This window comes from Oncorhynchus keta, chromosome 19 (genome assembly GCF_023373465.1).
Source record: "Oncorhynchus keta strain PuntledgeMale-10-30-2019 chromosome 19, Oket_V2, whole genome shotgun sequence".
Lineage (NCBI taxonomy): Eukaryota > Metazoa > Chordata > Actinopteri > Salmoniformes > Salmonidae > Oncorhynchus > Oncorhynchus keta.
In genome coordinates this window covers 85,365,503-85,378,725 of record NC_068439.1, presented here as the reverse complement: position 1 = coordinate 85,378,725, position 13,223 = coordinate 85,365,503, and the positions used below count along the sequence as shown (strand labels likewise).

Here is a 13,223-nt window from a genome sequence, read left to right as displayed (position 1 = left end):
TAGCCTCATTACTAACCTGTACCCCCCACATTGACCCTGTATATAGTACCCCATTGACCCGTACCCCCTTATTATTGTTATTGTGTTACTTTAGTTTATTTGGTAAATATTTTTCTTCACTCTTCCTGAACTGCACTGTTGGTTGTATTCGCACAGGTGACAAATAAAGTTGAATTTGTTCAAAACCTTTTGAGCACCTCTGCCCGAACATCAACGCCACTTCCACTGTGAACGTTGAGACAAGGGCCTACTATGCCATCAAAAGAACATAAAACTCAACATCCAAATTAGGATCTGGCTAAAAATACATCAGTTATCTAACCCATTGTCCTTTATGGTTGTGAGGTCTGGGGTCAACTCAACTCAAACAAAAATTCACAAAATGGGACAAACAAACAAAATGCCATCGCCTGTCTTCTAGAGAGCCAGGTCTGCCTATGTGCACACTGCCCTCAAAATTAGGGTAGAAACTGAGCTGCACTTCCTAACTTCCTGCCAAATGTATGACCATATTAGAGACACATATTTCCCTCAGATTTCACAGATCCACAAAGAATATGAAAACAAATCAAACACTGATAAAGTCCCATATCTACTGGGTGAAATACCACAGTCTGCCATCACAGCAGCAAGATGTGACCAGTTGCCATGACAAAAGGGTAACCAGTGGAGCACCAACACTAATGTGTAATGTTCACGAATGCTTCCATTGTTAATTTCCCTTCAGTTTATTGTCTATTCCATTTGCTTTGGAGATGTAAACTCGTGTTTCGGATGCCAATAAAGCCCTTTAAATTGAGAGAAGGGTAGAGAGAGGGTCAAGGTTATTGTATCTCAGCAAACCTCAATGATGCAGACAGACCTCATTATCATAATACACACACACTGTAGTCATAGTCACAATAACCTGTGTGTGGTGTGGTGTGTGTGTGTGTGTGTGTGTGTAATGGTGTGTGGGTTGTGTGTGTGTAATGGTGTGTGGGTTGTGTGTGTTGTGTGTGTGTGTGTGTGTGTAATGGTGTGTGTGTGTGTGTGTGGTGTGTGTTGTGTATGGGTGTGTGGTGTGGTGTGTGTGTGTGTGTGTTGTGTGTGGTGTGTGTGTGTGTGTGTGTGTGTGTGTGTGTGTGTGTGTGGTGTGTGTGTAATGTGTGGGTTGTGTGTGTGTGTGTGTGTAATGGTGTGTGTGTGTGTGTGTAATGGTGTGTGTATGGTGTGTGTGTGTGTGTGTGTGTGTGTGTGTGTGTGTTGTGTGTGGGTGTGTGTGTGGTGTGTGTGTGTGTGTGTGTGTGTGTGTGTGTGTGTGTGTTGTGTGTGGTGTGTGTGTGTGTGTGTGTGTGTGTGGTGTGTGTGTGGTGGTGTGTGTGTGTGTGTGTTGTGTGTGTGTGTGTGTGTTGTGGTGTGTGTGTGTGTGTGTGTGTGTGTGTGGTGTGTGTGTGTGGTGTGTGTGGTGTGTGTGTGTGGTGTGTGTGTGTGTGTGTGGTGTGTGGTGTGTGTGTGGTGTGTGTGTGTGTGGTGTGTGTGTGTGTGGTGTGTGTGGTGTGTGTGGTGTGTGTGTGTGTGTGGTGTGTGTGTGTGTGGTGTGTGTGTTGTGTTGTGGTGTGTGTGTGTGTTGTGGTGTGTGTGTGTGTGTGTGTGTGGTGTGTGTGTGGTGTGTGGTGTGTGGTGTGGTGTGTGTGGTGTGTGTGGGGTGTGTGTGGTGTGTGGTGTGTGTGTGGTGTGTGGTGTGTGTGTGTGGTGTGTGGTGTGTGGTGTGTGTGGTGTGTGTGGTGTGTGTGGTGTGTGTGCTCACCTTGACGACAGAGTTCCAGAAGGGGTGCATGACGTAGACTGACAGGGGGTTGGAATCCACTGCACTGTACTGAAGAGAGGAGAGAAGAAGAGAGAAAGTGAGGAGCGGAGAGAAGGGAGTCATTAAAACTTGTTTTTCAACCACTATAAATTTCTTGTTAATTTAAGGAGGCTGCGAATTTTTGCAGCGTTTTGTTAAAAATCGCGCAGAATTTCAACGTCCTGCTACTCATGCCAGGAATATAGTATATGCATATGATTAGTATGTGTGTATAGAAAACACTCTGAAGTCTCTAAAACTGGTTAAATCATGTCAGTGACTATAACAGAACGTGTGTAGCAGGCAAAACCCCAAGGAAAACTGTTCACAAAAACAAATATCCCTCCGCCAGTCTCTGTATTGTCTATGGCAAGGGAAAATACAAAAAAATATCCCTCCGCCAGTCTCTGTATTGTCTATGGCAAGGGAAAATACAAAAAAATATCCCTCCGCCAGTCTCTGTATTGTCTATGGCAAGGGAAAATACAAAAAATATCCCTCCGCCAGTCTCTGTATTGTCTATGGCAAGGGAAAAACAAAAAAATATCCCTCCGCCAGTCTCTGTATTGTCTATGGCAAGGGAAAATAGATAGGGCCCAGTTTACAATGCCTACAGCTTCCCACGATGTCGCCAGTACTGGCATTTGGGTGAAGTTTATCCTTGGTTAGATGAGGAATAGGCACTTCCTGTCTTAGGGTCCCTCAGAGGAAGTTATGAAAGGGAGAATATGGACCATGATTTCAAGACCTGCTGCTATCGAATACAGATCGCCACGTGATCAATTTGATCAATTATTAACGTTTACTAATACCTAAAGTTGGATTACAAAAGTAGTTTGAAGTGTTTTGTCAAAGTTTATACTATTTTAATTTTTAAAAATGACCTTGCGTTTTTGAAAGCAGTTTTTTCCTGATCAGACGGGCTTCATAAATGGACATTTTGGGTGACGGATTTAATTGAAAAAAGACCCAATTGTGATGTTTATGGGACATATAGGAGTGCCAACAAAGAAATTGTGAGGAATTGTGAAAACTGAGTTTAAATGTATTTGGCTAAGGTGTATGTAAACTTCCACTTCGACTGTATTTGCACAGGCAGGTGGCATATTACAGACACACACAGATCGGGGTTGAGAGCCTCAGTGGGAGATCAGATCGGGGGTGAGAGAGCCTCAGTGGGAGATCAGATCGGGGGTGAGAGTTCAGTGGGAGATCAGATGGAGATCAGTGGGAGATCAGATCGGGGGTGAGAGCCTCAGTGGGAGATCAGATCGGGGGTGAGAGAGCCTCAGTGGGAGATCAGATCGGGGGTGAGAGAGTTTCAGTGGGAGATCAGATCGGGGTCACTCCCTCTCTCCCTGGCACAACAAGAGAGATTTTAATTTTTAAAAACCAGACGTATAAACCAGACAACACTATTTACAGAGTTGTTCCCCTCATAAACCAGACAACACTATCTTACAGAGTTGTTCCCCCATAAACCAGACCTGTCAGTAACCGATCAACAGTAGATCAGATCATTTGGACAGCTGTGAGCCACTGACAGCTAGCTGGCTAGTTAACGTTTACATCAATCACCAGGAACCAAACAAGGAGGAACATATCTGATTTTGTTTATGGGACATCCTGGACTAATGATTACAAATCTACATTGCTGATACCCAACCCAGAGAAAAACTACCCCATCTAACAGTCTCCTCCTCATACCCAACCCAGAGAGCTCTGGGGCATATTAAACCCCATCTACACTGTCTCCTCCTCATACCCAACCCAGAGAGCTCTGGGGCATATTCCTTACCCCATCTACATTGCTGTCTCCTCCTCATACAACCCAGAGAGCTCTTGGGGCATATTCCTTACCCCATCTACACCGTCTCCCTCCTCATACCCAACCCAGAGCTCTGGGGCATATTCCTTACCCCATCTACACTGTCTCCCTCCTCATACCCAACCCAGAGAGCTCTGGGGCATATTCCTTAACCCATCTACACTGTCACCCTCCTCATACCCAACCCAGAGAGCTCTGGAGCATATTCCTTAACCCATCTACACTGTCACCCTCCTCATACCCAACCCAGAGAGCTCTGGGGCATATTCTTACCCCATCTACACTGTCACCCTCCTCATACCCAACCCAGAGAGCTCTGGGGCATATTCCTTACCCCATCTACACTGTCTCCTCCTCATACCCAACCCAGAGAGCTCTGGGGCATATTCCCTCCCCCATCTACACTGTCTCCCTCCTCATACCCAACCCAGAGAGCTCTGGGGCATATTCCTTACCCCATCTACACTCTCCCTCCTCATACCCAACCCAGAGAGCTCTGGGGCATATTCCTTACCCCATCTACACTGTCTCCCTCCTCATACCCAACCCAGAGAGCTCTGGGGCATATTCCTTACCCCATCTACACTCTCCCTCCTCATACCCAACCCAGAGAGCTCTGGGGCATATTCCTTACCCCATCTACACTGTCTCCCTCCTCATACCCAACCCAGAGAGCTCTGGGGCATATTCCTTACCCCATCTACATTGCTCTCCCTCCTCACCCAACCCAGAGAGCTCTGGGGCATATTCCTTAACCCATCTACCCATGCTCATACCCAACCCAGAGACTAGACCTCTATACCCAACCCAGAGAGCTCTGGGGCATATTCCTTACCCCATCTACACTGTCACCCTCCTCATACCCAACCCAGAGCTCTGGGGCATATTCTTAACCCATCTACACTGTCTCCCTCCTCATACCCAACCCAGAGAGCTCTGTCAGTATCTCCTGATCAACAGTATACACTGTCACTCCTCCTCATACCCAACCCAGTATTGGGGCATTTACCCCAGCTGATGTACCCCTCCTCATACCCAACCCAGAGAGCTCTAGCATATTCCTTACCCCATTACACTGTCTCCCTCCTCATACCCAATCCCAGAGAGCTCAAGCATATTCCTTACCCCATCTACACTGTCACCCTCCTCATACCCAACCCAGAGAGCTCTGGGGCATATTCCTTACCCCCATCTACATTGCTGTCTCTGTCCTCCCTCATACCCAACCCAGAGAGCTCTGGGGCATATTCCTTAACCCATCTACACTGTCTCCCTCCTCATACCCAACCCAGAGAGCTCTGGGGCATATTCCTTACCCCATCTACACTGTCTCCCTCCTCATACCCAACCCAGAGAGCTCTGAGGCATATTCCTTAACCCATCCATCTACTCCAGCTCTGGGGCATATTCCTTACCCCATCTACCCTCCCTCATACCCAACCAGAGAGCTCTGGGGCATATTCCTACCCCATCTACACTGTCTCCCTCCTACCCAACCCAGAGAGCTCTGGAGCATATTCATTACGCAGATTCTGTAAAAAAAAAAAAAAAAAAACTTAAATAAGAAGGCAAACTGAAGGGAACAGGGAAAGGCCTACCTGAATTTGTCCAATAGAAAGTCTCAGTGGCAGCTGAGGAGCCACACCCCCGGAACTTAACACATTTTGTTGTGTTACAGTCTGGATTTGAAATGGATTAAACTGACATTTTCTTGTAACTTGCCTACACACTGTACCCCATCATGTCAAAGTGGAATAATGTTTTTTCTAAATGTTAAATTCATGAAAACTTAAAAGCTGAAATGTCTTGAGTCAATAAGTAGTCAACCCCTTTGTAATGGCAAGTCTAAATAAGTTCAAGAGTAAGAATGTGCTTTAATTAAGAAGTCACATAATATGTTGTATGGACTCACTGTGTGCAATAATAGCGTAACATGATTTTTGAATAACTACCTAATCTCTGTACCAACACATACAACTACCTATAATGTCCCTCAGGCGAGAAGTGAATTTCAAACAGATTCACCCACAAAGACCTGGGAGGTTTTACAATGCCCTGCAAAAGGCACCTATTGGTAAATGGGTAAACATTTTAAAGCAGACATTGAATATCCCGTTGGGCATGGTGAAGTTATTAATTACACGCTCAGGGATTTTACCATAAGGCCAATGGTGACTTTAAAACAAGTTACATAGTTTAATGGCTGTGATGAGAGAAAACTGAGGATGGATCAACAACATTGTAGTTACTCCACAATACTAACCTAAATGACAGAGTGAAAAGACAGAAGCCTGTACAGAATAGCAATACTAACATAATTGATAGTGTGAATAGAAGGAAGCCATTATAGGGCAAAACATTTTTTTTTAAATATGCATCCTGTTTGCAACAAGAAACTAAAGTAATACTGCAAAATATGTGGCAAAGCACTTCACTTTTTGTCCTGAATATAAAGTGTTATGTTTGGGGCAAATCCAATGCATTACTGAGTACCACTCTCCATATTTCCAAGCATAGTGGTGGCTGCATCATGTTATGGGTATGCTTGTAATTGTTAAGGACTGGGGAGTTTTTCAGGATTTAAACAAATTAAATGAAGCTAAGCAAAGTCAAAAACAAATGGTTCAGTCTGCTTTAAACCAGATATTAGGAGATCAATTCACCTTTCAGCTGGACAATAACCTAAAACACAAGGCCAAATCTACACTGGAGTTGCATACCTAGACAGCGAATGTTCCTGAGTGGCCGAATTACAGTTTACTTAAATCTGATTTGAAATCTAAAGCAAGACTTGAAAAAGGTTGTCTAGCAATGATCAACAACCAATTTGACAGTTTGAAGAATTTTGAAAATAATGGGCAAATATTGTACAATATAGTTGTGCAAAGCTCTTAGATACTCAGACTCACAGCTGTAGCAGCTGCTTCATTTTCAATACATTTGCAAAAATAATGGGGTGTTGTCATTATAGGGTGTTGTGTGTAGATGGGTGAGAAAAAAATATCTAATTAATCTGTTTTTGAATTCAGGCAGTGACAAAATGTGGAAAAAGTCAAGGGGTATGAATACTTTCTGAAGACACTGTACTTTTGTGGATGGGAAACTTCATTGGAATAATAATTACGGCCATTGTGAAAGTGCATCGTCAGTGGTGCATTCTGGGAGATTCTGGGAGCGAGGAGCGCTCTCCTTCAAGGGGTCAATTGGGCACTAGCTCAAAAACCTAATATTAGCAGGAATTTTGTCAACAAGAAGTATAGGACAACATTTAAAAAACATTTTGAGAAGCGAAAAAAATGTACTTGTTCTCTGTAATAGCTTTGGAATAGTGACATTACGTACTTGAGGAAAATAGGAAGGTTTCTCAACTCGTACCTGTACCTGTTTGTTCTGTACAATTGCGGCCGCTGAAATTCATACATCTTATTGAATACAACCACTAACTTTTTCCTAACTTCGTTGCTCGTACTACTTCAACTGGAATGAATTGGCACATTCATATTCACGCTGCTCTGAGCATCACCAATTAGGAAAAGGTCTGGTTGTATTCAATACAAGTTTTCAGACTGATGGTGACTAAATGTTGTCGTGGGATTTGCTAGCAACCAGTTATGAAAACAACTCCTCCTCAATATAGAGTGGTGAGAAGGAGGAACTCCAGGGACCCTTAGTGTCAGGAAGTAATATAGCCATTCATTGTAGTCATTGCAATCCGTAGAGTTGCCATTTTCTCATGTCAAATAACTTGTGACATTCCTGGATTACTCATTATATGAATAAAAAAAGTCTGATTTAAATCAACAAATATGATTGTCAGTTGAAAGAAGATTAAGGGAACAAGACTGTATACATATCTCTGGCTGTGTTGGCAAAATCACTACATATCCCATCAAGCAAAGCGGGGAGACCCCCGCCCATTTGCATAGTTCCATGACCAGCCCGAAATGTCCAGGTAACCCTACACCAATGACGCCGGTGGATCTCAAAACTGAATTTGGATACACATTACGGAGCAGTGATGTCCTTCGCCACCAGAGTATGAGCGAGTGTGTGTCGAAAGGAAAGGAGTGTGTAAAGGAGTGGCCAGTGTCGAAAGCGCTCTGCCATAGGTTAGACCAGTGGGTCCCAAACAGTGGGGCGCCGGCCCGGGGTTCTTCCTTTTTGACCGCTGTACTGCGAGAGTTTGCAATTGTGTTTTTAAGCCAGAGTCAGTAGTATTTCACTGTTTGTTTTACACAAATAATGACATTTTCAGTTTTAAATTTAAAGAATGTTAATTTAAAGTATTTATGACGGGTGTACTGTTGCTTCATACATTGCATGCGTGCTTACTGTCACCCTACTATTAGCTACTACCATCAGGTAGCTACTTCCCACGCCGTTGCAGGACAGTCGTGCTTTTGAAGCAGGAGCGAAGGGCACTGCGTCCCGGTGTTGCCGTTCATGCTCTCCCCATTGAGTAGTAGACTATATGAAGGCTATGAATCAAGGTGACATCTAGATGGTTATCAACATTATAGTTATCAATGTCGCCACGCAAAACGTCCTTCAGTGGCAACAAATCTGCCCAATAACCCATCCTCCGGTCGTCATATCGGGCTGCAGCTACTTGGCTAATCAGGAAGTAGCATTCTGGTGGGAAATTGTGTTTTATAAAGAAAGGACGTATATTTCCCCGTTCTTTCCCGCCACTAAACAGAAATAAGGAGGTGAAGTCTTCACAGCCTGAATGGAGAATATATTCTGTACCGCTGTGCATATCAAGCCCACTAACGGGTGCTTTCCAATTCACGACATAGAGTAACTAGTCAGCGGGTTAACTAGCTGGTTAGTTCGCTGGTAAACTGGTTAACTAGTTAATAGTGAACAAACATAGGTACAGGTATGAGTTGAGAAATCCTTCCTATTTTCCTCAAGTACGTAATGTCACTAGTTAACGTTACGTTAGCCAATGTTGACAGGTCGCTTATCGGTCAGATCCATTAATACACAACCGGTTAGTCTAATTCCAATGACATTATATGACCCCAGCCATATGAGCTGACCGTAGCGAAATTAAAGGACATTTCCCAGAATGTTCAGCGGCCGATAATGATGGTGGTGTAACTGAACGCCAGAAAAACACTCGTTAGCTAACCAGGTTAGCATGCTAACCGCTAGCTAGAGGAGCAGTCTTTCTCTTCACGTTACCTTGTACTTGTCGAAGCCCGACAGTTGGTCCCGAGTGACATATTCGTACAGCGCCATGTTGGCAACTCACAGGATCTACTCTAACTAACTATCTGAACGTTAACTATTGGCTTCTCCGATCTCTGTTCCGCGTACCGCAAAAGCGAAGCACCATCTAGCTAGTTAGCTAACCAGCTACTCCTCACGCCGGCTAGGCGACAGATCCACGTCTCGGCCACTCCTCTCCCTCCGGTCCCGTGCAGCCGGACACCACTCCCGCCCTCTCTGTCTTGGAGGACCAACTGTATTAAATCTTAACATATTTATTCATGTTCAATTATGAACATCTAGATTAAAATGATCTATTAAAATATTCATACGTGATTTTGAGTCGTTCCTTCTGTCACAGTTTTTTTGTTAGAAATCATGGGGTGTGTTCGTAAATTCATCAGTTATTCTACGCTTCTGGCGCATTTCGGATAGAGTGCTCTGAAACCGGAGTAGATCGAACGCACCCCATATGACGTCAGGCGCCGCTGTATGAAGACCGTTCCCATGGCTCCTCCCCTCTACGTCGACGTGGCGCCCTGCGCTTAGTCCGAAGCGACGGGACCGGAAACCGAGGATAGTATCACACATCAGAAAGACACAACTGAACCCGCAACCGACTAAAATACACATAAACAAGGAATAACGTAAGGATTGAATTATCTCTTTTTTTGGGGGGCTGAAATGTCATCGTATTATTTTGCCTTAGTAGGTGATGCTTTCCTATTCGATTTCATATCGAGTTTTTATGTCTGCAATGTTGGCTAAGGATGCAGCTCACACAGTTGCTCACCAACGCCAGTTAAGGAACTACCTGTGTCTAAAAATTAGAATAGCCATAATCATGTTATTTTTTAAACTATTCATAATGTGCCATTGACTAGGCGGCCAACCATACAGGTGCAGCTCACGTTAGCTAGATAGCTAGTTGTTGTCCGATGTCAATTAATTATGAATGGTGGGTAGGTAAGTAGATAGCTAGTTAACTTGTGTTCAGTTCCTTGCCTGTCATGGATGACCAGGGGTGTAATCATTACTCCAATTCTGTTGTAAAAAGTTTAGCAACACAAACAGTTTACCCCAAACGGAAAACGCAAAACGAGTTTCTAGAATGGTGATATTAGGTGTGTTTCTGCCCCCTCCCCCCAGAATAGTGGTATAATGTGTGTTTCTGCCCCCACACTTCTGTTCCTCTGGTGAGTTAGAGGTTAACCCAGGCCCCCAGTATCACTCCTATTCCTCAGGCGCTCTCATTTGTTGACTTCTGAAACCGCAAAAGCCTTGGTTTCATGCATGTTAACATTAGAAGCCACCTCCCTAACTTTGTTTTATTCAGTGATTTAGCACACTCCGCCAACCCGGATGTCCTAGCCGTGTCTGAATCCTGGTTTAGGAAGGCCACCAAAAATCCTGAAATTCCATCCCTAACTATAATATTTTCCGACAAATTAGAACTGCCAAAGGGGGTGGAGTTAGCCTGCAGAGTTCTCACACTTTCCAGCTTCTACTTTTAAAAATCCACCTTTCCAGAAGCAAGTCTCTCACGGTTGCCGCTTGTTATAGACCCCCTTCAGCCCTCAGCTCTGCCCTGGACACCATATGTGAATTGATCGCCCTCATTCATCTTCAGAGTTCGTACTGTTAGGTGACCTAAACTGGGACATGCTTAACACCCCAGCCATGCTACAATCTAAGTTAGATGCCCTCAATCTCACACAAATGATCAAGGAACCTACCAGGTACAACCCTTAATCTGTAACCATGGGCACCCTCTTAGATATCATCCTGACCAACATGCTCTCTAAATACACCTCTGCTGTCTTCAACCAGGATCTCAGCGATCACTGCCTCATTGCCTGCGTGCGTAATGGGTCCGTGGTAAAACGACCTCCCCTCATCACTGTCAAAAGCTCCCTAAAACACTTCAGCGAGCAGGCCTTTCTAATCGATCCTGGAAGGATATTGACCTCATCCCGTCAGAATCCATCCTATATCCATCCTACCCGGCCTTTCTAAAATCTTCGAAAGGCAAGTTAACAAACAGATTGCACACCATTTCGAATCCCACGTTACCTTCTCCACTATGCAATCTGGTTTCCGATCTGGTCATGGGTGCACCTCAGCCACGCTCAAGGTCCTAAACGATATAATAATCGCCATCGATAAAAGACAGTGCTGTGCAGCCGTCTTCATCGACCTGGCCAAGGCTTTCAAGGCTTTCAACTCTGTCAATCACAGCATTCTTATCGACAGACTCAATAGCCTTGGCTTCTCAAATGACTGCCTCGCCTCGTTCACCAACTACTTATCTGATAGAGTTCAGTGTGTCACATCGGAGGGCCTGTTGTCCGGACCTCTGGCAGTCTCTATGGGGGTGCAACAGGTTTCAATTCTCAGGCCGACTATTTTCTCTGTATATATCAATGATGTTACTCTTGCTGCTGGTGATTCCCTGATCCACCTCTACGCAGACGACACCATTCTGTATACATCTGGCCCTTCTTTGGACACTGTGCTAACAAACCTCAAAACTATTTTCAACGCCATACAACACTCCTTCCGTGGCCTCCAACTGCTCTTAAATGCATGCTCTTCAACCGATTGCTGCCCGCACCCTCTTGTCCGACTAGTATCACTACTCTGGACGGTTCTGACTTAGAATATGTGAACAAATACCTAGCTGTCTGGTTAGACTGTAAACTCTCCTTCCAGACTCACATTAAGCATCTCCAATCCAAAATTAAATCTAGAATCAGCTTCCTATTTCGCAACAAAGCCTCCTTCACTCATGCTGCCAAACATACCCTCGTAAAACTGATTATCCTACCGATCCTCGACTTTGGCGATGTCATTTACAAAATAGTCTCCAACACTCTACACAGCAAATTGGATGCAGTCTATCACAGTGCCATCTGTTTTGTCACCAAAGCCCCATATACTACCCACCACTGCGACCTGTACGCTCTCATTGGCTGGCCCTCGCTTCATACTCGTCGCCAAACCCACTAGCTCCAGGTCATCTATACGTCTTTGCTAGGTAAAGCCCCCTTATCTCAGCTTGCTGGTCACCATAGCAACACCCACCCGTAGCATGCGCTCCAGCAGGTATATTCCACTGGTCACCCCCAAAGCTAACACTTCCTATGGCTGCCTTTCCTTCCAGTTCTCTGCTGCCAATGACTGGAACGAATTGCAAAAAATCACTGAAGCTGGAGACTCATATCTCCCTCACTAGCTTTAAGCACCAGCTGTCAGAGCAGCTTACTGATCACTGTACCTGTACATAGCCCATCTGTAAATAGCACACCAGACTACCTCATCCCAATATTATTACTTACCCTCTTGCTCTTTTTCACCCCAGTATCTCTACTTGCACCTCATCTGCACATCAATCACTCCAGTGTTAATGTTAAATTGTAATTTTTTCACCACTATGGCCTTTTTGTCTTTCCTCCTTACTCTTCTACATTTGCACGCACTGTATATAGATTTATCTATTGTGTTATTGACTGTACATTTATGTGTAACTCTGTCGCAGTGCTCTGCTTTATCTTGGCCTGGTCGCAGTTGTAATTGAGAGCTTGATTTCAACTGGCCTACCTGGTTAAAACATGGTAGTATAGTGTGATTTCCCCCCTCCAGAATGGTGATATTATGCATGTTTCTGCCCCCTCCAGAATGGTGATGTTATGTATGTCCCCCCTCCAGAATGGTGATGTTATGTATGTCCCCCCTCCAGAATGGTGATGTTATGTATGTTTCTGCCCCCCCCCTCCAGAATGGTGACTGACGTGCAGCTGGCCATCTTTGCCAACATGTTGGGTGTGTCTCTGTTCCTGCTGGTGGTTCTATATCACTATGTAGCTGTCAACAACCCCAAGAAACTGGAGTAGAACCCCCAGAAACTGGGAGAGATGGAGGTGAGGAGAGATGTGGTGTGGGGGGTTGAGAAAGAGGGGGGAAGAGGAGGAGAGATGGGGTGAGAAAGGAGTGATGGGGTGTGAGGAGAGTGGGTGGGTGGGGTGAGATGGGGTGGGGTGGGGAGGAGTGATGGTGTGTGGTGGAGGATTGATGGGGTGTGGGGGAGAGGACTGATGGGGTGTGTGGTGGAGGAGTGATGGGGTGTGAGGGGAGAGGACTGATGGGGGTGGGGGAGAGGACTGATGGGGGTGGGGGGAGAGGAGTGATGGGGGTGGGAGTGATGGCGGGTGGGGGAGGAGTGATGGGGTGTGGGGGAGAGGAGTGATGGGGTGTGGGGGGAGTGAGGGTGAGGTTAGGGAGAGGAGTGAGGATGAGGTGTGGGGGGGTGAGGATGAGGTGTGGGGGGGTCGAGGATGAGGTTAGGGAGAG

At 45.2% G+C, this 13,223-nt stretch overlaps 2 protein-coding genes and 1 long non-coding RNA gene across 56 annotated transcripts in view; 2 read left to right on the top strand and 1 right to left on the bottom strand.

Annotated features, from left to right (window-relative positions):
• Positions 1–13,223, bottom strand: part of LOC118375663 (microtubule-associated protein RP/EB family member 3-like) — a 95,271-nt gene that overhangs the window by 8,814 nt on the left and 73,234 nt on the right. The window lies entirely within an intron of this gene.
• Positions 1–13,223, top strand: part of LOC127909577 (uncharacterized) — a 34,621-nt gene that overhangs the window by 9,435 nt on the left and 11,963 nt on the right. The window lies entirely within an intron of this gene.
• LOC127909576 (dolichyl-diphosphooligosaccharide--protein glycosyltransferase subunit 4) lies at positions 12,653–12,770 on the top strand. The gene has a single exon (XM_052471688.1). It carries the CDS (start codon positions 12,653–12,655, stop codon positions 12,764–12,766), a length of 114 nt encoding a protein of 37 aa, XP_052327648.1. The 3' UTR covers positions 12,767–12,770.